The 26,526-nt window shown below is 39.4% G+C and overlaps 2 protein-coding genes across 2 annotated transcripts in view; one reads left to right on the top strand and one right to left on the bottom strand.

The window, feature by feature from the left end:
- The window catches only part of LOC133632256 (RNA polymerase II elongation factor ELL2-like), a 62,728-nt gene that overhangs the window by 19,808 nt on the left and 16,394 nt on the right, over positions 1-26,526 (bottom strand). Inside the window, exons 3-4 of the mRNA XM_062024599.1 lie at positions 7,385-7,512; positions 5,794-5,957 (exon numbers count right to left, since the gene is read on the bottom strand). Coding sequence (XP_061880583.1) covers positions 5,794-5,957; positions 7,385-7,512 — 292 coding nt within the window. The remainder of the gene's footprint in view (positions 1-5,793; positions 5,958-7,384; positions 7,513-26,526) is intronic.
- Positions 20,903-24,732, top strand: LOC133662883 (uncharacterized). The gene is made up of 11 exons (XM_062067063.1): positions 20,903-21,067; positions 21,322-21,399; positions 22,632-22,709; positions 22,799-22,873; positions 22,979-23,005; positions 23,517-23,634; positions 23,768-23,859; positions 23,975-24,052; positions 24,142-24,216; positions 24,316-24,456; positions 24,660-24,732. The coding sequence occupies exons 3-11, from the start codon at positions 22,664-22,666 to the stop codon at positions 24,692-24,694; spliced, it is 687 nt and encodes a 228-aa protein (XP_061923047.1). The 5' UTR covers positions 20,903-21,067; positions 21,322-21,399; positions 22,632-22,663; the 3' UTR covers positions 24,695-24,732.

The following is a 26,526-nucleotide window of genomic DNA, read 5'->3' on the forward strand; positions in this document are numbered from 1 at the left end:
TTAAGTGATAATCTTGTTTAAAAATCTTTACAAAACTGTTCTCATAAAACAATAAAGTTGTTTGCATTCTCTTAGGTTTTGTTCGTTTGTGTCTCAAATTTTGGGTTGCAAATCTACTTCAAACTAGAGGGCAGGGCCTCCTCTAATAACATGTTAGAGGCTTTTTTTTATTGGTAAGTCTGGAATGATGGCGTGGCAATTGATTAATTCCACCCTCACAAAATATAGGAGGGTGTTTTCCGTCCTACGGCTCTTTTTTGTTTTCAGGGTCTCTGCAGGTTTCAATAAGTCACATTTAAGACTTTTTTAAAGATCATAATGTATAAGATTTAAGACGCATTTCACATCGATAGGTGGGAGGCCTTATTTATGATCTAGAATAAACTTTCCCGAGCACCAAGGCGAGAAACCAGCTCACCAGCCAATAATGTCAACATAGCCTTACAAGCTAGTTAGCTCTCTGTGATCATAGCGCCGCTATAAATATTTTGTCTGCGTTGGCGCTTATAATAACATTATAACTAATAGTTGGTTAATATTCAAGTCACAGATTGTAAATGGAGTATGGTTGGCAGTTTTTGGATGGCTATTTAAAGGGCTTTATGGGCGGAATAGGCTCCGTTGTAAGCGCACTTTTGCTCGCATTTATTTACGGGTAGGAATAAAAAAAAAACACATCTGAATTCTTGTCTTACATAATTATTGTGAATGATAGGCAGAATTCCCTCCAAAAAGTGCAGTTCCCCTTTATGGTTCGGCCTGGGCCGATAATAGGTCAATTAATTGAACAATAAATAAAACATTGACTTGAACATTTTGCTGGCATTGATAAATTGCCATGTTTGTGTGTTGTTGTCTTCGTCTCTTAAATTTCAAACAGAGTACAAAAGGTTTCACTCTGTGCATTGCTCTCAGCACCTGGACACGTTCATTTACTAGCAGAATCAAATGTGATATTTTGATGCAAACATGAATATTTGAGAATGTTTGTTTTCGCTGACATTTCACATGCCTGCAAATGAACAGAGTAATCCCTCGTCAGGCATCTACAATCTTTGTTTAAGTGAGTAAGGGCGGGACTGCTACCGACAGTGCCTCGCTAATCACGGCTGGCAAAAAAATTACAAAAGACATGAAGGAAAATTAAGGCCCGGAATTGAAAGTTGAACTTGCACTTAACCATCTTATGCAAGTAATTTGGCGTTGCTGTGGGCTTTTGTTAAGTTTTCTCTGCTGCTATGCTAAGCTAAATCAACACACCGCTGCACGCACGAGCACGCTAGCTGGTGGTGCTCGATAACTTCTGACCGGGCAGCACAGGTAGCCTACTTTAGTTACGTTTTGTAGTTACGTTATAGCGTCCTCAAAATCGAAACATTTAGGCAAGACTGAAGTTTATGCATGTTTTCAATAAAAGTAACGTTAATATATTTTTAAGACCTTTATGAGATTTTAGGAGAATTTTAGACATGTTAAGGCTTTAAATTCAAATTGTTGGATTTAAGACTTTTTACGACACCACGGATACCCTGGTTTTGCCAAGTAAATCAGAGGATGTGGGATAATCTACTAAAAAGATGGATAATAATTTGATTGGTTAAGTTTGGATAATCTAGTCTTTTCATGACCGTGTTTACCTAAAATGGCGGAATTGGCAGCAGACGATCAACACAGCAGTGTACTAAATTTGGAAATAATCGGTTACAATAAATACTATAAAAATGGGACCCATTACCTCCCTGCTTGACACTCAGCAGCAAGGGTTGGAATTGGGGGTTAAATCACCAAAAATGATTCCCGGGCGCGGCCACTGCTCCCCTCACCTCCCAGGGGGTGATCAAGGGTGATGGTTCAAATGCAGAGAATAATTTCGCCACACCTAGTGTGTGTGTGACAATCATTGGTACTTTAACTTTAATATAGAACATAAAGATGCTATAGGAAACACGGCTACAGTTGGTAAATATAGGGCTGTAAACTGTTAGAAAATCAGTGTTCTCTAGTAGATGTTGCATGCAGTTGCAATTTCAAGGCATTAGATGGCAATAGTGTATAAGCTATGACATGAATGTGTAATGTTACCATATCAGTGTTACTTTTATACCTCTGATCTCCTTTTGGTCTATGGGCGGTACTTCGAATGGCGCCAAGGTTTCCCCTTAATGTAATTGAAAGAGGCACGTCGCCACAGCATTGTTTTACCACCACACCTTGAAAATTTGGTTGTTTTGTTTTTTCACTTGACAACCAATTAAAGTAATAGGATATATTTTAGCCCCCAGAAGAAAGAACACTTCCTCATTCTCCGCCAATCACCTTTCAAGCACGGACGGTGTGTTTGCAAACATGGAAAAAACTGACATCAAATCCAAACCACACAAACATAAAACATTAACATTAGCTGGTCGTATTATTATTTGCACACTATTGACAATTGATGTACCAGGAACTTGACCACCGGAAAAACACTTTGATCACCGCAAAATGCACGCCATTGTCTGGAGCGTTGTCAGCATGTCTGCGATGTGGACGTGATTGGATAGATGCAGCTATACCCGCGGACAGCCATCTACAAAATGTGCCAATGATAAGAGGATAAACGAGAGCAACAGCACAAAGCAAGTGTGACGTCATGCTCGCTGCGGCTCTCTTCTTTCGTCAGGGACATCGAAAGACTGAAGTAGTCTCTAAACACGAGTACATTTTATAATATCACCAGAAGATGATGCTACATTTGTTGCTAGTTGTTTTTAATTTAAAAAAAGTGATTAAGTCCGTGAATACTTGAAAAAATCTCAACAAAGTACATTGTACAAAAAGCAGCAACAATTGAAAATATGGCAAAACGATAAAAAAAAAGTGTTAATACTAATTAATGAAAACAGATTTGTTTTAAATGTATGTATATATTTCTTGAGCCTTTTTAAAGAAAATCATGTCATCATAGCAAATTATGCAAATTACTCAATGACGTCATGGTGACCACTCCCCCACCACCACAGATATCTTGGCAGTGGAGGGGAAACCCTGGGCTCTGATCTTGTTTCCGCAGTACCCCTGGTCCAGAACACCAGCACATAAATTACTGACGCGACGTATCTTGGTAAGATTTTAACCAGCTTTCAGTACTGCATATGCTGACTTAAACCCTCAAATGTATCTTAAATAAACAGAAATTCTGCTTAGTATTACAGGACCCTAATCTTGTGAGGGCGGAAGTACTCGTTCGCCACGCCATCACTAGACTGGCCAGTAAAAAGGCTTGAACATAGTCTTCAGAGGAGGCTTCGCCACAAGATTAAAGTTGATTCGTAAACACAAAAAGAAACATTTGGACCGAAAAAAGGAGCCGCCACCAAATGCAAACACAAATAAAACAATTATTTTGAATACATTATTTTTGTTTACAAATCTATTTTTGTTTGATAGCTTAAAAAGGGACCTATTATGCAAAACCATCTTTTCTTACCTAATGGTACCTGTTATTGTGTATTTGGGATCTGTGCAAGCCCCGAAAAATTTAAATCAAGCCATGGAGTCATTGCGGACACATTTATAAAACAATTTTGCCTTCCTTCATAGTTCTTCCAAACGAGCCGTTTGGAATTTGCACAACCTGTGACGTTTTTCTCACCGGTGATGTCAGCAGATTATATATATTTAATATGGTAGAAATTTACCCTACGTGATTTTTCGTGAATCCGCCATTGTAATTCGACGATGTAGTTTAAAAGCTTCTTTTTCTCTAGCCTTGTTGTGGGGCAGATTTGCTGATACATCCACATGCATCTTCCTCTGTTGCCATTTCTAATACAAATTATTGTATAGTTCAAACTTCTATCTGTCAGTAGACGTGCTAAAACTACAACATGAATGACAGGGAGAAGATGGAGTCAAAGTGGAGCCATGTAAATAAGACCGCCCACAAAACGACGCATCCTGAAGAGACGATCAGAAAGCGGCTAAAAAACAGTCTGTAGAACATAATCTATGCAACATTTTGACCAAAGAACCACCATTAAATGATATGTAGACCACAAGGAAGTGTTTTAAATGTAGAAAAAAAAATCATAATATGACCCCTTAAAAGGGGAACTACACTTTTTTGAGGGAATTTTGCCTATCGTTCACAATCATTATGAGAGACATGTTGATGGGTGTTTTTTTTTGTTTTTTTGCATTCTAAATATCAAATAAATGCGATCAAAAGTTTATTTATTTATTTTTATAAGCCGACTTTTATTTACAAGTTAGAATGCGTTAAAAAAAAATCCATCCGTTGTCATGTGTTTAATTATGATTGTGAACGATAACGGTACGTACCTCGATTTAGAGGTCACGGTTCGGTTCATTTTTGGTACAGTAAGAAAACAACAAAATATACATTTGTTGGTTATTTATTTACCAAATTTGTAAACAATGGCTTTATCCTTTTAACATTGGGAACACTATAATAATTCTGTCCACGTTAATCAACATTAAACTGCCTCAAGTTGTTGCTCAGATTAAATAAAATGACAAAACTTTTCTTCTACATATAAAAAGTGCAACAATAAACAGTTTCAAGTCAACTCATCATGCTTAATTAATTACAGCATTTGGGAAGCCTGTAGTTGATTTATTATGTAAATGTTATATTATATCAACATGTGATAGCAGGGACCCTGCCATTCAAAACTAGGCTGCTGCATTACTAATGATTAATGTAATTATAGCTGAAAAAATGGTACAATAGCAATAGGAGAGACTATTCATCTCTGAACACCATGGAGTTCATGTAGGCTTAATGATGCACTTACATTATTATATCAACTATCAGAGACAGAAACTCTTCATTTAACATAATGTCCATTTTTGCTGCTTCAACACAGCTCAATCAACACAGAAAAAGGTAAAGTGAAATGACAGACAGACAGGGCTTTGCTGTCCGTAACACACACACACACACACACACACACACACACACACACACACACACACACACACACACACACACACACATACACACACACACACACATATACACACACACACACACACACACACACACACACACACACACACACACACACACACACACACACACACACACACACACACACACACACACACACACACACACACACACACACACACACACACACACACACACACACACACACACACACACACACACACACACACACACACAGCAAAATGAGCTAACGTTACGCTAAAAGCGAATTAGCCTTCACCTCAAGCCAGGACTGCGAGCGAGCTGAGCTGCCTTTTATATTTCTAGAAGGTCAACGGGCTCATAGTGATGTTACTAGTAGTTGACTGGGAGATGTTTATTATAATTTGGGGAGAGTCCGCTGCCTGATGCTTACCTGCTAAACGCTAAGCACTGACTACATGCGCTCTGAATATGCACTGCTGATCGGCTGTTACCGCTCTAAATACGCACTGCTTATTGGCTGTTACCGCTCTGTTTGTAACCAATCAGATGGTTGTGTGGGTGGGACAATGCTGGGTGCTGTGTAGAGTACTCACAGAAACAGAGGCAAAAGGAAGCAGAGGCGGCTACTTAATATGTTCGTATGGAAACTCGTTCGGTACACCTCTGAACCGAACCCAAACCCCCGTACCGAAACGGTTCAATACAAATGCACGTACCGTTACACCCCTACTGATATGGGAAAAACAGTTTTAGAGGGCAAACAAATCGACTAATGCAATGATTTAACTACTGCACTCCTGAAATCTGCCAGCGCCCTAAATAAGCTATCATGCTCGTTGTAGTTCGACACTTACTGGGGTGTGAGACTCCCGGTTTGATCTCGATGGCGGAGCGACTCCAGCAATCCTTCTCCACTTGAGACATCCTCTCACGGGTCATCTGGTAGGAGTCCTCGGTGGCGCACACTGTGATCTTGTCCTGGATGACCCCTTGACCTTCCAGCTGTTCACGGCCGTCACTGCGAATCAAAAATACAAAAGAGTTGCTGAGCCACAGGGGATTTTAGCTGTCAAAGCTGTGAAGACAAAGTCCTGTTGAGCTACCTCAGAGCAGCTTTGCGGTGGAAGCTGGCTAAGATGGCCTATGTTACCCTACTGTATGTTATGTCACAGACGGTATACGGCAATAGCCATTCATGCATGTTGCAGAAAAAAGAATAGCGGCCAGGATTCAGCTAGTGGAAAAACTACAGCTTGGGTCTAGCCAGCAAGCCTTACAAAAACTATTTTAGGACAAAAGTCATTTTCATGCGTCACACACATAATCACTAGCCTGCCTTTATTTCCATGCATGATTGCACGCTTTCTCGTCTTTGTCTTCAAAATATCAACTCACTAAGGCTACACCAAGGAGAGCAAATGAGGCTGTAAGCGTATTTTTTAAATATTTTAAACTACAGTTTATGTAAGTTGCCTATTAAAATACAGCAAAAGGGGTTATATTATGATTTTTTTCTATTTTAAACACCTCATTTTGGTCTACACAGCATGTAATGATGGTTCTTTAGTCAAAATTTTGCATAGGTTTTGCTGATAAGACCCATCTTCTAGCCACTTTTTGGCTCATCAAGCCGTTTTAAGAGGCAGAGTTGTTAGATGCAAATGTACGCCTCACGCTGACTGAACCTTTGTCCCCAAACCATAACTGTTGTTTGAGTGAGAAGCTTTCCGCAAGGTACTGAAAAATATGGTATTCTAACTTTTGAGCAACATAGATGGCAACAGCGACGCATCCCACCATATATGTACTAGCCAGAGTCAGACCCCGAGCAAAAAGGAAATGAAGAAGAAACTTCAGAACAAAGGCTTCAAATGACCACATATCAATGTCTGTCGCCCCATTAATATTATCCTTAAAAGTAGCTTTTAGAACAATCTTTATATTCTCGAAGGTTGGTAAAGCTGTTGTCCTACATTAGAAGGCAAAGCTACAAGCTACACTACAAATCAAGCTAACATTGCTAACAAATCATTCACACACTGGCAATCAACTCTTATTTTTTTACCGTTTCATTGTCTCCTCTATTGCCATAAATAGTAGGCCCTGACTCAGTCATTAAAAGTAGCTTTTGGGAAAATCCATCTTTATATTGCCGCAAATGGATCGTTTGGAGAAAGTACAAAGGAAGGCAAGATTGTTTTATAAATATCTGCCTCCAGGGTTTGATTTCAGATTTTCGGGACTTACGTGGATCCCAAATACATATAAATAGATACCAATAGGTAATAAACGGTTTTGCATAAGAGGTGCCCCTTAAGTAATGTTAAAGCTGCAAAAAGTTGTTGGTTGCTATTCTTATAGTCAAATTCCTATGAGAAATATAGCCACTAAATTGAAACAAAATCAGTTTAGTCAGCTTCCGCTGCATCTACTGTAGCTGCATACCTTGAAACATATTGATGGATGCAGTCAAAGCTGGCCTGTGGTTGGTCTTTGCAATCGCTGGATAGGTAGAAGGAGAAGACGCGAAGAGCATTGGGCGACTCGGCTGTAGGAGCTGGCAGCTTGATGTACTATAAAGTAAACAGGAGAAGAACAAAGTCCGGTGATACATACTGTAAACATACACATGGCACGCTGAAAAGATAAAATTTAGACCTAAAAACATGTATAACATGCATACATTTCACAACAGCCGAGCAAAGCAACTAACATTTTAAAGCGCTTCAGAGCTAGATAAAGCTGCTAGATCAGTGCTATTCAACTGACGGCCCAGGGGCCAAAACTGTCCGGGAATGACACCATACTGGCTCCTAAGTGCAATTAAAAACTTGGGAGACAAACATTTTTGCAGCGAATTCCTAAAAACACAAGAGGGCTTCTGTTGTACAGAGGAACTTGGACAACTGTAAACACATTGACAGATCCTTGTATTGACATTTTACCCTTGCCAGCAGACATAGAACACTGGGGTCCAAACGTATGATTTACATAACTGAGGCGTTCCTACAGACACACTTTAAGTTCACTTTAAGTTTTTTTCATAATGTGCTTTATGTATCTAAGGTGTTGCCGTAACTTGTTTACTTCATATGCAGTCAGTAGTCCTTTGTTCAACTTCTTTAGTTATACTAGTGGTGCTCCTCAAGGTTCTATTTTAGGCCCCTCTTTTTCATCATTTGGGTTATTCAACTGGTGGCCTGTGAGTTCAGTTAAAAAAACTTGTAAAAGACTTACATTTTTGCAGAAGGTCCTTGAAAACATCTGAGCGCTCCTGTAACTCTGACATAATATATAGACCAAAATCAAATGACTACTATAGAGAACGCTGGTTTTCTGGAATATATAAAATAAGACCAATAGTAAAGGGAAAAGTCCGGCCCCCTGGTCTTTTTAGCTTTTTGATGAATTTTGATGAATGACTCATGTTACTTCAAATGCAGCTACTGCCATCTTGTAGCGTTGAGAGACTCAGGTAGGCTGCCTACAGCCATAGCTGTTAATAAAAAATTATCTTGACCTGACCTGATGTTAATTACTGTACATACATTATGCTTTCAAGCACAAGGATTCAAAAGCAAGAGTTGTCTTTTTTGTTGCATTTTTTTAAAGAGAAAATCTCAAACAAAACAGAACAGTGCATACATTGGTGCTTATAATGATGGTGATGGACTAAATATAGGGTTTATGTTATAAATGACATGTACTAATAGTTTTTAACCAAATTTACTTGCAAATCATGTGGCTCAATTCCTCTGCTGACCATGGACGTGCCGATTGATAGACGATTTTCTTGAAGTAAGTGATCGCCATTGCCGACTTTAATGCTGATCACAAACAGTGCATCTGACTGACACTATTTATTTCGAATCTCCCGGCTGACAAGCGGCTAGCAGCTAATCATGTGTCTCCATATACAGTGTGGAGCCACTCCCTCATGTTAATAATATTCACCTCCAGTACAAAAATGAACTGCATTTTCAAGATTCTTATATATTATTATAAAGTACATTTATCACTGGAAGACGAGGCTAAACGTGTTACACATCAAGAGCAAGCCAGGAGCAGGCCTGTTAATAACAAAGCTAGCTTAAAACAACACCGAGAAATACATGCTTAGTAAACTTTAAGAGGTGTAGATGGGACCATGTTACAGTAGAAAGTAATCAGATATTAACAGGAAACTAACAAGAAGATTAAGTCTAGAGTGAGGTTACAACAACAACTTTTGGTGTTTCAGCATTGTCACAGTCAGAAGGCACGTAAGAGGAGGGCGGATCGATGCACAAATTGGTGTTGTCGATACCAGAGGTATATCAGTATATAATAGATTCATGACTAATTAGATATATGTATATATACGTATATATATATATTTATTTATTTTTAATTTTTTTTTCTAAATACATTTTGTTGTTGTTTTTGTTAAAAAGTTTACAAACTCCGGGAATCATTCCTTGGACACAGGAGGACTGAGGACAAAGTTTAGTGAATATTGTGTTGATATTGTTACACTGTCAACATCACTGACCATATATAAATGGAAAAATGTACAGTTAGTACATAATCGGTATTGCATCGGCTAATTTCACTAATGGATGATCAGTATCGGAAACGGCAGCATAAAACCGTGACCGAAACAACCCTACTGCTATCACTTCAGATTTTCATGTTTGAAATTGATTACATGAGTTCATCTGCTCTCTTGATGTCTAAAAGTGCTAAAAGTTACAGCTTATTGCTGCACTATATCAAGTAGGGTGGAAACTTTGTAACATGCCTGTGTCAGGGGATTCAAAATGGCTACGCTGTCAACTGCTTGTTTGTGTTCAAATATGTCTACTTTCTGCTCTAAAACATTAAACGGATGATATACTGACACTAAAACTATCTCAGCATAGTATTGAATGACAGCCCAATGTCACGACTCAGTGTTCTTGAGTGTGAAACGAGAGATTCACTCAACTTATCAGCTCACCTTGCAAGTCTTTACTTGCAGACTCCTGCAAGAATTTCAACAAACTGCTATGGCTGCTACTACTGAAAGGTCAGCTAGGCTATGTTTTGAAAAGCTTGTTTTAAATAAATTCATGCAGTAATTCTAATGTTTTTGGGCCATGATGTAAATGTAACACACAGACTTCTTAGCATTTGACATAAGTCTATAATGGGACTAAGTACGGCTTGCTTCACTGGCATGCTGTCAGGGGAGGAAGGTCATCATGAAAAATTCAAAACCTATACAAATATTCCTATTTGTCCGTTGAAATGTACTAATGTTTTTATTTAACATTTTCTTTTGTAAAAAACATTTCCTGATCGAATACAGGGCAGACATCTGAGACGAGGCTGCAGCAAGCCAAATCCTACACTATGTTCCTTTATCAACTGGGTTGGATAATACTTGCCGGTTTTGGTTTGCCAGCATGTGACCAATAGAAAGATTGCAGAACCAATTATACACCATTAATTTCTACAGCCAGTGTATTGTCTTTAAGTGTGACAACTTTAGTCTTGCTAATCGGCTAATAAACGGCAGATAAATGTTATATGGCTAGATACATGGAACATTGGCTCAACATGAGGGGACGCATGTTAGCGCACCGTCATTGTATAGAGGGAAAAGGCACAACCGCAATAAGATCCCTCTATGACTATCTGTTGGGTTCCCGATGGACTGGACTCCAACAATTCAATAATTATACCCAGTCGACATCCATTGCAGGCAATCACCCTGGAAGGAAGGTGGGGTTCCGACTCCCTACATCTGCGGTCCATTCTCAAGGATTCTTCTTTTTCCCCAGCTGGGGTCTTTTGAGTTTTTTGTGGGTTTAAATCAGGGAATATCATTGTGAGTTTTTGAAGCCTTTTGAGACAAATGTAATTAAAGGGCTGTATGAATACATTTTGACCTAAAATAAATCGGGGACTTTAAACAGTAAAGCTGGGTCCAATTGTGTTTTTTTCACTGTGTCTTTATTCGACGACATGTCTGTGTTTGCCTCCTCTAAATCATTCCCCGTCAACTCTGTCACCCCTTTTATGATGTCATCAGTGTTTGACTGTTGTGCTTTTCTAACAATAAACCACAAATAAGTTCATGGAATTTAGTATACAAATAATGCACAAAGTGTTTTCGGTTTAAATAAAAAATAAACAATGGGAAAAGGAAGTATCTGATTATTATTATTTTTTTAACTAAAGTCGATACATACCCTTTAAAGCTTGTATAAGAGACATAAAGCTCAACAAGATGGTTGTGTGGGCGTTCTACTAGATGGACCAGACATCTCCATAAAAAAGCAGAACATCGATTGTTGAAATCACATATTTTGCCTCAAGATGACTGCATTGCTTTTGTTTTGATTTCCAGGGGAATTCAGCAGTCAGATTGACTATGTGATGTGGAAAAATGCCATTTGAAAGGCCTGTGCCGGAGCACCGGGGTCAGTGTGTAAATGGAAGAACTTCATGCAGCTATAAAACTGTGCTAGCCTTGTTAAAAAGCCAGCCTTCCTCTCTGCGTTTACACTAACTGGGAGCACATGGCTGAGCATGATTTGTTTAATAGGCATGGCGTTGGTGCTGTCGACCCTGGGAAGCACGCTGGGTCGACACGTCAATGTTGGAGGAGTAGTGTAGGAAAGTGCAGATGTGACATTTATGTGATAAAGGCTCGTTGCGGAAGAATAAAGTAAAATGCTAAAATGAACTACAACGGAAACACCAAAGTGGAAGCACCAAGTGATCCTGGTTTACATCCAAATTGGTTTCATTTGAAAACATTTTCCCAATAAGAAATAAAGTATACTCAAGACACTTCAGGCACAAACTAATGGAAATAATGTTTTTTTTTTTTAATTTTTTTTAAAAAGGTGCCATATGTAATAATTTCATGCCAAGTCATCATTAAATGGCCCTGATATGTCAAAAGGCATTAATAAATCATGTTCTTTTCGAATACCTTTATAACTGATGACGGTAGTTCAGCTGGGATATGCTAATTTAAAAAAAATTAAATTTACAGCCCCGAAATCTTGTTATTGTTTTCATTTCGATGCCCCGCCCTCCACCGTTTGACCAATTAGAAAGTCTGTGAGCGTGTCACATCCAGGTTGCCAGTCATGCACTGCCACCTTTCGTTACTAAACATGTCAGACCTTAGTAAATCTAAAAGGCGACATTATGATTCTCAACTTATTCATGACAAAGCCAGGAACAAAACGAGGATTTGTATTGGGGGTGCCTTTGAAAGATAGAGACGATTGAAGGCGGAAAATATTTTTTCATCTGACGCCAAACTTGCTAAATTCCTCCTTAATAGGTAAGTAAGGCATTTATGTTTTCTTATTACTTGTAATAAATGGAAATGGACATTTCGTATTATATTGTCCAATACAGTCCATGATATTGTCTAACAAAGCTAGTATGTTCGTGCAACGAATGCTTAGCATGCTAGCCCGGTCAATGACACATCAACATATAGGCTAACGGGGGAAATATATGCACATTAGCCTGTATGTCAATGTGTCATCCAACTGACAGGGCAAAATATATTTTCGACAAATAAAACCTATGTGGATATGGGCAGTGTCAGTGCCTATTTCATTCTCAATATGCTGATACGCTGAGGAAAGGGGGTTCCGACATTAACACGGCTAATTGCGGTTTCTGGTACTGTATGTGCATCAGGCATATATATGGGGTGGTATTTGCTTGGCACAATATAATACATTACATGTAATGATTTTCTACTTTGTGTATTGACATGGTAGTAGGTTATATGATAGGCTATATGCGTAACGTGGTTTTTGCGTAACGCGGGGTGGCTAATAGAACTCTGCACTGAAAGATGGTGATTGATTGATTATAGTTTATTTTGAACATGAACACACTTACAGTATAATACATCACACAGTTTCACATAACTTCTCTTTACATCATGTCCGAAAAGGAGTAGGAAGAAGCAAAGTTTATTTAATCCTACCCCTTTCCGACTTCAGAGCTTTTAGAAATACATATGTTCATGTCTTCTTTTTGTAACACAAAATTAAATTAGTGAATGATTAATACAGCAGTTCTTGCAATATATAATTAAGCCAGTCATGATAAACATACGGAGATGAAGAATATCCCGTTTTCAATAGGGTTGAAGGTATTTTTCATAATTCGTCTTCCTTGTACTTTGTAAGCACTATTAATTTGAACAACCTCTTAAACTGGATCATATCAGTACATTGTTTAACTTCTTTGCTTAATCCATTCCATAGTTTAATTCCACATACTGATATGCTAAAGGTCTTAAATGTTGTACGTGCATACAAATGTTTTAAGTTACTTTTTCCTCTAAGGTTATATTTCTCCTCTTTAGTTATAAATAAATGATAAATGGGTTATACTTGTATAGCGCTTTTCTACCTTCAAGGTACTCAAAGCGCTTTGACAGTATTTCTACATTCACCCATTCACACACACATTCACACACTGATGGCGGGAGCTGCCATGCAAGGCGCTAACCAGCAGCCATCAGGAGCAAGGGTGAAGTGTCTTGCCCAAGGACACAACGGAAGTGACTAGGATGGTAGAAGGTGGGGATTGAACCCCAGTAACCAGCAACCCTCCGATTGCTGGCACGGCCACTCTACCAACTTCGCCACGCCGTCCCCTTGAGAAGAATCGTTGTACATTCTTGGGTAGCAGGTTATAGTTTGCTTTGTACATAATTTTAGCTGTTTGCAATTTTACCAAATTGTTTAATTTCAATATTTTGGATTCAATAAATAAAGTGTTTTTATGTTCTCTATATCCAACATTATGTATCAGTGTAACTGATCTTTTTTGTAACACGGTTAGTGAATGAAGTGCACATGAGTAGTTATTTCCCCATATTTCTGCACAATACCTCAGATATGGTAACACTAGCGAGCAGTAAAGAATATAGAGTGATTTTTGGTCCAAAATATATTTTGCTTTGTTCATTATTGAAATATTTTTTGCCACCTTATGTTGCAAACTTTTTATATGAGATTGACAGTTAATTTGATCATCTATTATTACACCCAAAAATCGAGTTTCTTTTACCCATTCAATGTCTACTCCGTCTATTTGTCTTTGTGTATGATGCTCTTTTGATGTGCGTAAATGGAAGAAAATGCAGTACGTCAGGTTGGATGCAACATGGAGTTATGCTGAAAGAAATGTGGTAATAATTTCATTGTTGGCCTTGGCTTGCCATCAAAGTAGGCCTATGCGATATATAATATACTATATATTGTTATATATTATTATAGATAATATATTTCGATGGTGGTCCGTGCGGTCAAACTAGACATTTTAGCATGCTAATACCAACAATCTGTCCCGACTCCAGACTAAAATATTGCTGTAACTTTACAATTACATTTGGCTAATAGACATTAGTAAAATGTGGCATAACTACTTAGTAAACCATCTTGCAAGAAGCATAAACAAGAGAAACCTACATCGTAGGACTCGTCGATTGCCATTTGAAATTCCTTGTAGTAGGATTCGGATTCAGTCATGGAGAGTGGGAGGGGACTACATAATTTTGACCGTGATTACAGTATCATTTCTGGCCACATTACTACATATGATATATGGCCCCTTTAAACATTATTTACTCATATTATTCAAGTGCACAAAGAAGTGCAGTAAAACTACATTCAGGTAAAACAACTATCTCTTAGAAGTTGCCTTGTGATAATAATTGTATTGCTAATGTTGAACTAAGCAGCCGAATACTACTTAAGCCAGATGTAGTCAGTAATTTCGAGTTCTTAGGTTAACATCAGTTTTGTTTTCCGCCATCAATACTATTTTTGTGTGGTGGGATCACAAAAAAATTCCACGAAAAAACAAAAACACACTTGTTGGCGTTTAATACTATAATATCACTGAGCTGAAATCTTGTCAGATTTGCTGAGATCCATCCATCCATTTTCTACCGCTTGTCCCTTTCAGGGTCGCGGGGGGTGCTGGAGCCTATCTCAGTTGCTTTCAGGCGGAAGGCGGGGTACAACCTGGAGAAGTCGCCACCTCATCGCAGGGCCAACACAGATAGACAGACAACATTCACACTCACATTCACACGCTAGGGCCAATTTAGTGTTGCCAATCAACCTATCCCCAGGTGCATGTCTTTGGAGGTGGGAGGAAGCCGGAGTACCCGGAGGGAACCCACGCAGTCACGGGGAGAACATGCAAATTCCACACAGAAAGATCCCGAGATGATGGTTTGAAATCCATGTTTTATTTGAATGCTGTGCGATTGCTTTTCATTTAAAAAATATTTGAACTTCAGATAGAAAGATTTTGTGGGCATTTGACTTCCGGTAGTAATAATAATAGTGTGTCCTAAGTTATTTTTGCAAGCAGCATGTGGTCTATGAGGATCTAATATTTGGTGGTGGATAAATTCAGGACATTTTGGCTTAGCTGGAGGTAGGCAGGTCTCTTCCAACTATTCTAGTTATTTAGGGATTTTGTTAAATGGATTGTGTGACACTGGCACCACAGCCAGGTGTTATAAGCACACAGTGATGCTACAGCACTTTGCTGGTTCCTCGTGAGATCTCCAACCAGCCAACTTCCAGACTCCCGCTGTGCAAACTGCAAGAGGCACTCTCGCTGGCTCCTTGTTGCCTCGCTCCCCCGAGTAATTCTCCACGGCAATTCAACCTCAGACGACAAGCGCCCTAACAAAAGTCTGAGCTCTTTAAGAATCCAACTGACCGTGAACAATCAAATATTTATTGTAGTCCTTTCAAGTAAAACATTCAAGGAATCTGCTGGTATATCTTTAGAGATTGTCAAAGAAGACAAACTTGAGCAAATCAAGCTTGATGAGTTAAAGTGAAACTGAAATAGGCTTACAAGCAACAGATTAACACATTGCAATAAAAGGCTGCTTAGTAGGGTATTTGGTTAGTGCTTAGTATTGCACAGTAAAAGGGAACAGGGCCAACTAAAGTCTCATCTATACTTATTGTTGCAGAGGGGTATTCCTTCAATGTCACAATTAGAATGGATCCTTTTTGTCATGTAGTCTGATAAAACAATTACTAAAACTGCCAATGAACCCTTCACACTGAGCTTTTACAGCTTCGGATCAAAGTAAAACCAGTTAACCTGGATTGCAATAATTAGCCATTTGGGGTACATTGCATGTAAAGTAAATCGATTGAGAAATACAGTAAAACTGCTACACCAACACCACTTGTGACGACGAAAAGCAGATGATTATACTGTAAAGGTTAATCCTGTCCATATTGGGTTTTTTATTTCATTGTATTATTCTTTATTTTACTATTATTATTCATCTTGATTCTGTGAACTAAGCTTGTTTTGAAGGTATATTTTCACCAACAATTTTGGATAGTTTTTTCAAGTTGTATGACTTTTGGGGTGTTGTAATTTGGAATGTTCTAATATGGATGCTCGTTTAAAAGCTCAAATTACTGTAACAAACGCCAAAACGTTAAAATAAGAGAGGATTCTGACAGGATTTGAACATAAATATGATGACAAATTATAATTTCTACAAAAAGTGCATTGATTGCAATTACTGTCAATGAAAAACAAAAGTATGTTTCTAATTATAACAAGAGACAGTTTTATAAGTCCTCATAACTGTTTCAACCGAGCCGGACGGGGAAAGGCTCTCTTTCCTGGCATTATCAAGCTATAAAGTTGCTACAAAAACCGTGAGACTGCTGTCGGTGCACGGGGCTTATGTTTCCTGCGAGCTTTTGGCCGAATGTGGGGTTGGGGTGTAGATCTCATGCAGCCTATTGTTTCCACATCCTCTGCAGCCTAAGTAATGGCCATCTGAAAACAGGCTGTCTTTTGTTCTTGCCTCCTCGGCTCCATAGAGGGATGCCATGGCACTGCCTCGCCTCTCTGGCTGATGGAGGAGGAGGAGGAGGAGGAGAAGAAGAAGGAGGGAAGGAGTAAAAGCCTGTCGCCACCACCGCTGTCTGTCACCAGCAGGAGGCAAGGCACGCCGGGCAGGATGCACGACACACACGGCCAAAAGCTCCTCTCACTAGGGTGGGATCAGCATTTCTGTCACTCTTAAGGCCAAAAATGTGCTATCTGCAGGACACACACAACACACATACTGCAGACAGCCAGGCTGCCTCCTCATTTCACCCTCATCACTCCCAAGTAAATTTCTCATCTTATCCCAAATGAAATGACGAGCCTCGTTTCATGGACCAGAACCAAAACAAATACGTCTACCAACAGTCTAAGATATGCAAACATGTTGCACCATTCCAATAACGTTTAAGTGAGAACCTATGTTGTTAAATTCCACAAATGTGTTTTTCTTTGTACGCGTACATATTTTTAAGATGCCATCAAAGAAGCGTAACAGTAATGGCAAAGAAAAAAAGATAATCATACAACCAGAAAGAGTGATGGCAATGTAGAAAGGTGGGAGATGCGTAATTGTCCTGGCTGCTCAGTACAATATGGCAAGAGTAGCAATATTGTACATAGCAAATTAAGGTACATGTAGTTTGTTAGACAAGGTGTCTTCAATAGCGCTCCCTCTTCTTTATACTTCTGTGACAGTTAATGTTAAAAAGTACTATGCCCTTAGCCACCATCCAAGTTGATTACACAACTTATTGTTTTTGAGGTTAACTTATTCATACACATACAATTGGTGGCTGTAGAGAACGCTAAATAGTACCTGTGCAGTTAATAATAAAATATTTTATGGTGGTGAATGAAGGGAATAATCACATTGACATTATTCACTATAAGAAATAAGGGTTTCTGATCTTTTGGTAACATGTCAGCTTTACCCTTGTTGAGAGAAACTGCAAGTTATTTTGGAATTTTGCCTTTATGAGAAACAAGAACACATATGTTTGCTTTTTTTTGCAATCTAATTTGCAATAATCGTCTCGTTCTAAGTGGCTATTAATGCAGCTAATGGGAGGAATCTATTCTGACCCTAAATATTTCTAAAAATGCATCCAAAAACCGCAAAAAATACTTCATTTACGTTCTGTAACCTGTATAATAACCAAGTTGTAGCGACATTGTTATTGTAAACCCAAACACAGGAATTTTTTTGTTAGCGTCATATCACATTGCCTTGCGACAGCATGCTACGGCATTAGCCGTAACATGTGTCAACAGCTGAATCGCTTGAGTTTGTAATGCACAACACAATGCCATAGAACACCAACCTAAATTGACTGAAAAACATGAACAATCATTCTACAGTATCTGTTAAGTATTAGCCCACGTATCATGTATTATGATCAATATTATAGCGACTTACTCATTGGACATTTGTCTGTTTGGTCAAGCTGGTCGGGGATGGATGTTTCCAGTTGATTTTGGGTGTCAGCACTCGATTTCTGTCAGCACAGCTTGGCTCAAAGCTTCACATTTACACCGTCAAGTCATGCCGGTCCTGACTCTCTCGGCTTCTGGCTACTATTAGTACCCAAAGATAAACTCAGGCCTCAAATTTTAACTTTTTAAGGTCAAGGCAAGTGTTGCCTTAAAGGAGGGCTCATATTTTAGGGCACCAAGGCAAGTTGGAAGGGCACCAAGGCAAACATTATTTTCTTTCGAGGCAGGAGATATATATATATATATATATATATATATATATATATATATATATATATATATATATATATATATATATATATATATATATATCTATATATATATATATATATATATATATCTATATCTATATCTATATATATATATATATATATATATATATATATATATATAAATAAAATAAATATATAAATAGTGTTCATGTATGAGATCTAGGGGGTCTGTCTCCAATATTGTCCACACCTGTCTCCATCTAAACACAGCGACGCGCTCTTAAACGCACGCCGGGCATCGAGGGAAAATGACGTTAAACCAAGAGCTTGGCTCCGTTTACTCCGAGGGGAAATCTCTGCAGCAAAGTCGGTGTCCGCCATGATTATCAAGCAAAACACCACTAGTGCGCATGCGCCTGACTTCGTGTTGCCGAAAATGCATTAATGAATGATGTTTTTTCCGAAAGGGACAAGCGGTAGAAAATGGATGGATGGAGGGTTTTTCGGTAATTAAAAAATTAGAAGTTATTACTAATCGTCAGGGATTTTATCGCAAATTATCATTATACCGTTTAACGTTACATCCCTCGTCCATTAACAAGTAAAAAGGTCAAGGACGGTCACGGCATGTTCTTGCCGCAAATGTTGGTAAATTTTTTGGGCATTACGGCGAAAGACGACGGCGGTCGCAGCACTTGCCTCAATTGCCGCGGTCACATCCGAGCCCTGTAAACTTGTTTTGCAGCCAGCAAGATCGGGACATCCATTAAAGGCCTACTGAAAGCCACTACTACCGACCACGCAGTCTGATAGTTTGTATATCAATGATGAAATCTTAACATTGCAACACATGCCAATACGGCCGGGTTAACTTATAAAGTGCAATTTTAAATTTCCCTGGAAATATCCGGCTGAAAACGTCTCGGTACAATGACGTTTGCGCGTGACGTCACAGGTTGAAGCAGACATTTTGGAATAGCACGGTGGCCAGCTTAAGTCGTCTGTTTTCATCGCAAAATTCCACAGTATTCTGGACATCTGTGTTGAATCTTTTGCAATTTGTTTAATGAACAATGGAGACAGCAAAGAAGAATGCTGTAGGTGGGATCGGTGTATTAGCGGCTGGCTACAGCAACACAACCAGGAGGACTTTGAGTCGGATAGCAGACGCGCTATCCGACGCTAGCCGCCGACCGCACCGATGATCGGGTGAAGTCCTTCGTCGCGCCGTCGATCGCTGGAACGCAGGTGAGCACGGGTGGTGATGAGCAGATGAGGGCTGGCGTAGGTGGAGAGCTAATGTTTTTAGCATAGCTCTGTCGAGGTCCCGTAGCTAAGTTAGCTTCAATGGCGTCGTTAGCAACAGCATTGCTAGGCTTCGCCAGGTGGGACAGCATTAACCGTGTGGTTACAGGTCCAGGGTTTGGTTCGGTGTCTCCTGATAGTAGCAGTAATAATAGTATTGTTGATCTTCTGTCTATCCTTCCAATCAGGGGCATGTTTCTTCTGTTTCTATCCGCAGTTAAGCACGATGCTATCACGTTAGCTCCGAAGCTAAAGTGCTTCACCGATGTATTGTCGTGGAGATAAAAGTTACTGTGAATGTCCGTTTCGCGTTCTCGACTCTCATTTTCAAGAGGATATAGTATCCGAGGTGGTTTAAAATACAAATCCGTGATCCACAATAGAAAAAGGAGAAAGTGTGGAATCCAATGAGCCCTTGTACCTAAGTTACGGTCATAGAGCGAGAAAAGATACACCCTGGCGTCCTGCACTGCACTCTAATCCTTCACTGTCACTTCCCACACAGCAGAAGCCTGCTATACGGATCCGCCTTCAAGTCGCCCAACCCGCGTTACTGTCACATTCGTTTTGGCTCCGCCTAGAGGATACAGCTCCGCCTCTGAAAATTGTACGGTCAGACAGCTGATCCTGAGCGGACTCGTGTCTGATTCGCATACGCGGACGCGACAAACTAAACCGGCGCGCGCCGCCTAGAGTTATAGGCTCCGCCTACGCGCGCTGAGCCGACCAATGTCTGCACCCGCAGACGTGGATGCGCCTACTAGCGTGTACGCGCATGAGCCAAGATCTCTGGACTTTCTTTGCTGGAACACGAACGTAAGTATAGATTTATTGATTTATTGCTACATTCGCAGTAAATATCAGCCTTTGTGTTTCCATCATCATTTATGTATGATTTTAATGACATTGTTTGATATTAGGACTAGCAGTAAAACTTTATATTCTGTAAAAAAAGGCTATTTTATTTCCAGCGCCGCCTCCCAGAATGCTTTGCATGGGGACGTGCGTCTGACGTCACGTATCCAGAAATGTAAAAATGGCTGCACGCGGTAGGTGAGGCCCGAGCGAAGAAAAGTGGAAAAGAGTGTTATTCGTCAAAAAACCCACACAACGACGGTAATTTTTTCGCCGTGCTATTGTAAAATTGTCTTTTATCTGTGTTTTGTGTTCCGGGGGACCCCGACTCCAGAATGTGAAAGTTTCCCGCGTGAAGCCGGTGAGTAAAAAGTTCAATACAGTTAACTTAGGCCATCTTTTGTTAGACGCTGTGAATGTGTGTAGGTTACATGCTACGATATTCCACATATTTCCAACTGCTTGAAACGAAAGCGTATTACTTTATTGTCAGTGTTGTTTAGGCCCAGGTCGCTAACGTTATTGCGTTAGTCAACAACGTAACGTTAACGGAGTGGAAACAGCCGTTCTTTGCCATTAATATGAGTGTGTATTATTTCTTTCTTTGTTCTTTAGTGGAGCTCGAGATCCTGTTTACTGTGGACTAGCTGTGTGTGACGCCCTGTTGTTTTTGTTTCCATTACAAAAAAAAAGGTATGTCTATGTGTTTTTTGGCATAGTTAATTGTAGAAAAAAATATAAAATGAGGTGATGTGAGTGGGAAAAATTGCTGCACATATTAAGGATCCTTTTTCTTGATCTATATTTTTGTTATTTGCTGATGTATATATTTTATATGCTGTTTTTTATTTAATTAATTTATTAGAGACTATTTTATGCTTTATTTACCTTTTTTTATTATTATTATTTTATTTACTATTATTATTATTATTTCCACATGTAAGCATAAATAATTGATCATATTAGTACATTGTTTGATTGCTTTGCTTAATGCATTCCATAATTTAATTCCACATACTGATATACTGAAGGTCTTAAGTGTTGTACGTGCGTACAAATGTTTTAAATTACATTTCTCTCTACGATTATTTTTCTCCTCTTTTTTTGAGAAGAATTGTTGTATATTCTTGGGTAGCAGGTTATAGTTTGCTTTGTTTATAATTTTAGCTGTTTGCAAATTCACTATGTCGTGGAATTTCAGTATCTTTGATTCAATAAATAAAGGATTTGTGTGTTCTCTATATCCAACATTATATATTATTCTAACTGATCTTTTTTGTAACACCGTTAATGAATGAAGTGTACTTTTGTAATTATTTCCCCATATTTCTACACAATAACTCAGATATGTAACACTAGTGAACAGTAGAGAATATGAAGTGATTTTTTGTCTAGAACATGTTTTGCTTTATTCATTATTGATGTGTTTCTTGCTACTTTATGTTGTATATTTTTTACTTGAGATTTCCAGTTCAATTTATCATCAATCATTATACCTAGAAATTTGGTTTAATTTACTCTTTCAATTTCTATTCCGTCTATTTGTATTTGTGTTTGACTTTCTTTTCTACTGTTACCAAATAGCATTATTTTAGTTTTACTGAGATTCAAAGATAGTCTGTTTTTGTCAAACCATCTTTTTAATTTGTTAATTTCTTCTGTTATTATTTGTATTATCTTCTGTGTGTTCTCTCCTGAACAAAACGCTGTTGTATCATCTGCAAATAATACTAACTTTAAATCTTTTGTAACTTTACAAATGTCATTTATCTAGACATTGAATAATTTAGGTCCTATATTGATCCCTGAGGTACACCACAGGATATATTTAGCGTTGTAGACGAAACCACCACATTAATATTAAAGATATGGTTAACATTCTTAGTGCTAAAGATATTCCCCTCTCCTTGTATCCCTTCTCCCAGCTCCACCGTCTCGCCGAGTGCCAGCAAGAGTCATGAGTACTTGTCAACTCGACTCCTCAACTGGAGATAACTTTCTAGGTAAAGACTGATCTCCAAAATAATATCTCAGCATCCAGTAACCATGGTTAACAGATCACAACCATTTAATACCAATTTATCTCCCTTAGCCCCTCACCATGGGGAAGGATGTATTCATATGCCTTCACCAGCACATGCATTAAACATGCAGAGAGTTACACAAGGTAGGGACTGATCTCTGTATACACTACACCCATAATTTCAAACCCTACTTTACGATTGAGCTGAAGTTCTGACTATTATGACCTGTACTTTTACCTTTCTTATAGTTCTTACCACCTTGGGGCACCATTCAGGTAAAATCTCAGCTCATCTTACTTGCTTATTTATATACACTAACACCTGTGCATGCTTTTGTCCACGTTGTTCCTTTGACGATGAATAAATACCCCTTTTCTTTCTTTCTACATTAAGGGTGCCTTTTCATCTGATTAAATTTATAATGAACAGGGACATTGCGGTTGTCCCAAGTGGATGGTATGATGATAGGATGGTTTTCTGGCCCAGCTATAAAAACACCGACAGAATTGAAAGGGCCGCTTTAAATGAGGTGCAGCATGAGCCAAACTGGCCAAGATTTGACGTTTCTGTTGTCCGAACTTGCGGTATGCAAATTCATAATCTTCTTGTTTAAAAATAACGTCATAGTTGCTTCTCTTTATGCTTGGAATAACCTATTGTGTCTATGTTCTGACCAGGTCTCTTGTAAGAGAGAGACCTGATTTATCATCATCAACAATAATAATATTCTGTTCAGCTCTACAGCTAATTTGAAACTCATGTTCATTTTAACATATTTAATTTTAGACAACTACAAAGACGCATTAAAAATAATGCAACAATATGGAAAGGGCTGCAACACCTCAGACCTGCAATCTGAGGCAGAGAACGAGGAGCTGCCAGAAAAAAGGAACAGGAAGCCAGTGTAAGTGTGTTCCGTCTTGTAATAGGAAGGTTATTTCCGGTAGCATTCAAAAATAGACCAGAGATGCTTGTACTATATGTATATTTGCCAATTTTGGTATTGCAATAATCCTAATGATATGGTTACCCAACAGCCATCGTCTCGGGGACTCAGATGATAGCGAAGAAGACCCGGGAAATAGTGACCTCACATCTCTGGGGTTGGCAAGCCAATTGCACAGGCAGAGTAAGGAATAATCTCTTAACATCGAAAACAACAAAACCACCACATTAATATTAAAGATATGGTTAACATTCTGAGTGCTAAAGATATTCCCCTCTCCTTGTATCCCTTCTCCCAGCTCCACCGTCTCGCCGAGTGCCAGCAAGAGTCATGAGTACTTGTCAACTCGACTCCTCAACTGGAGATAATTTTCTAGGTAAAGACTGATCTCTGAAATAATATCTCAGCATCCAGTAACCATGGTTAACAGATCTCAACCATTTAATACCAATTTATCTCCCTTAGCACCTCACCATGGGGAAGGACGCATTCATATGCCTTCACCAGCACCTGCATTAAACATGCAGAGAGTTACACAAGGTAGGGACTGATCTCTGAAATATTAGTGTATAGATAGGCCCCTTGGGTATTACCAGTCATGGTTAACTGATGGCTCTCTCACAATGCCCACCTCACTAGGAACGGCAGTCCCTCCTCGACTCCCTCCACCCCCCTCACCAGCAGCCCTCAACATGTGGCAGACAGAGGAGCCTGGATCCAGCCTGGCCTACAGGCCAACATGGCGAGGGGAAAGAATGGCCGACAACATTTCCTGCTCTGGTGAGCAATAACTGACAAATACCGGATGGTCATTCTGTGCCACAAATTTTGGAAAAAATTCAAATTCACAAGCAATCACATATTTTCTTCAAACTTTGTCAATAACTTTTGTCATTAACTAAGGTCAATAGCTAATGTCAGGATTATGAGTAATGAGGATAAACACTGAAACATGTTAATTTTATACTGCTGTTTGTCAACAGCGCCTGAGGTAATCCAGAACCTTAGCCTGCTCTAAACTATTAAGCACAACCAAGACCAGCTGATTGCGAAGGTAAACTTCTTAAGCCTTGAATAGGTCAATAATTCATAATGACATTGATTTTGATTAATTATTATTTTTTAAAGAAAGAAACAGCCTACATGGCAGCTTTGTGTGATTAGAGTAAACATTGCTACATTTTCTTGTTACATTTCACCTGTTTGCTCTTTAAATACCACTTTTAATGTTTTTTATTTATTTCGATCATGTTTTTTAAAAATGTGCCCTGGGGCCGTTAAAAAATGACCTGCAGGCCGCAAATGGCCCCCGGGCCGCACTTTGGACACCCCTGGCCTACACGAATACAAACATAGAATGATAGTACAAATATAATAAGAAAACAATGTCAACCTCCCAAAGTTGGGTTATGGATATTTATTTATCTTTTTCTGTTTCTGCCTATTGACAATATTGTTAGTTTAAAAATACAAGGCAATGCATATGTAAGCCTATATTGCTGTAGTAGGGCTTAGTGAATTTTTTAGTTTCCTATTTTATCCTACAGCAAGAACAGAAGGGATTTTGAAAATAAGATAAAGGGGTCCAAAACGGCCAGATGAGCCAGGGTTTTTATGAGTCCGTTGCTGGTCCGCGGCGGGAGGTTAGGCTTTGATCTTGGGTGCGGAGCGGATGCAGCGCGCCGCCACGGCGCACCCGCCGCCACGGCGCACCCGCCGCCACGGCGCACCCGCCGTGGAAATAAGGCTTTGATCAAGGGTGCGGAGCGCATTCAGCGCGCCGCCACGGCGGATCCGCTACCTGCCGCCGTGGCGGATACGTTCCTGAGTGCAAATGGACGCCGATGCGGGTCCGTTTCGCGGTTCCGTTCCGGAAAGCGCGATACCTGCGCGGGGGATCCGCCGCGGAGTGTTTTTGCTGTGTGGGTTTCCTCATCCACAAATTTTTCATCCTCGCTCACATTAATGGGGTAATCGTCGCTTTCTCGGTCCGAATCGCTCTCGCTGCTGGTGTAAACAATGTGCAGATGTGAGGAGCTCTTCAACCTGTGACGTCATGCTACTTCCAGTACAGGTAAGGCTTTTTTTCATCAGCGACCAAAAGTTGCGAACTTCATCGTCGATGTTCTCTACTAAATCCTTTCAGCAAAAATATGGCAATATCGCGAAATGATCAAGTATGACCAGTGTTGGGACTAACGCGTTACTAAGTAACACGTTACTGTAACGCTGTTAGTTTCGGCGGTAACTAGTAATCTAACGCATTATTTTTTTATATACAGTAACTCAGTTACCGTTACTGCATGATGCGTTACTGCGTTATTTTACGTTATTTTTATGTAGTATCGGCTAGAAACTGAAGATCTGAGTGTGTTTTATTGGAGCGCTCCGGTGGAAAAGAAGAGGCGTGCTTTCTGTGGGTGGAGACGTTCCTCCAGAGCCGTACTTCGGGTCTAACAACCTTCACTTTACCCGGAAGAGGGTCTTTACAGCTGAGGGTGAATGACGAGCCCGGCGGTTTGTTGCAACTTTGTGACTTTATTGCACGCAGCCATCCAGGGGCGCCGAAAAGGGGGAGTAAAGGAGACGGATTCTAGGGGCCCATGATGGAGGGGGGCCCAGAGAGGCCCCTAATGATGATGAAATTATAATACAGAAAAAATAATGAAACTAAGTTATTAACTAACATATAATCACACATGTTTTATTTTCCATGTCCTGGTAACAATACCTTTATTTGTTTTGGAAGCATCAACACATGCAGGGCCCTCCCTTCCCCCCCTCTATTTACGTAAAATGGTTCAGTCTGACTGGATCAGCTGCAGGTAGAGCACCGCAATTTGTCACAGA

This window comes from Entelurus aequoreus, linkage group LG02 (assembly GCF_033978785.1).
Source record: "Entelurus aequoreus isolate RoL-2023_Sb linkage group LG02, RoL_Eaeq_v1.1, whole genome shotgun sequence".
Classification (NCBI taxonomy): Eukaryota; Metazoa; Chordata; class Actinopteri; order Syngnathiformes; family Syngnathidae; genus Entelurus; species Entelurus aequoreus.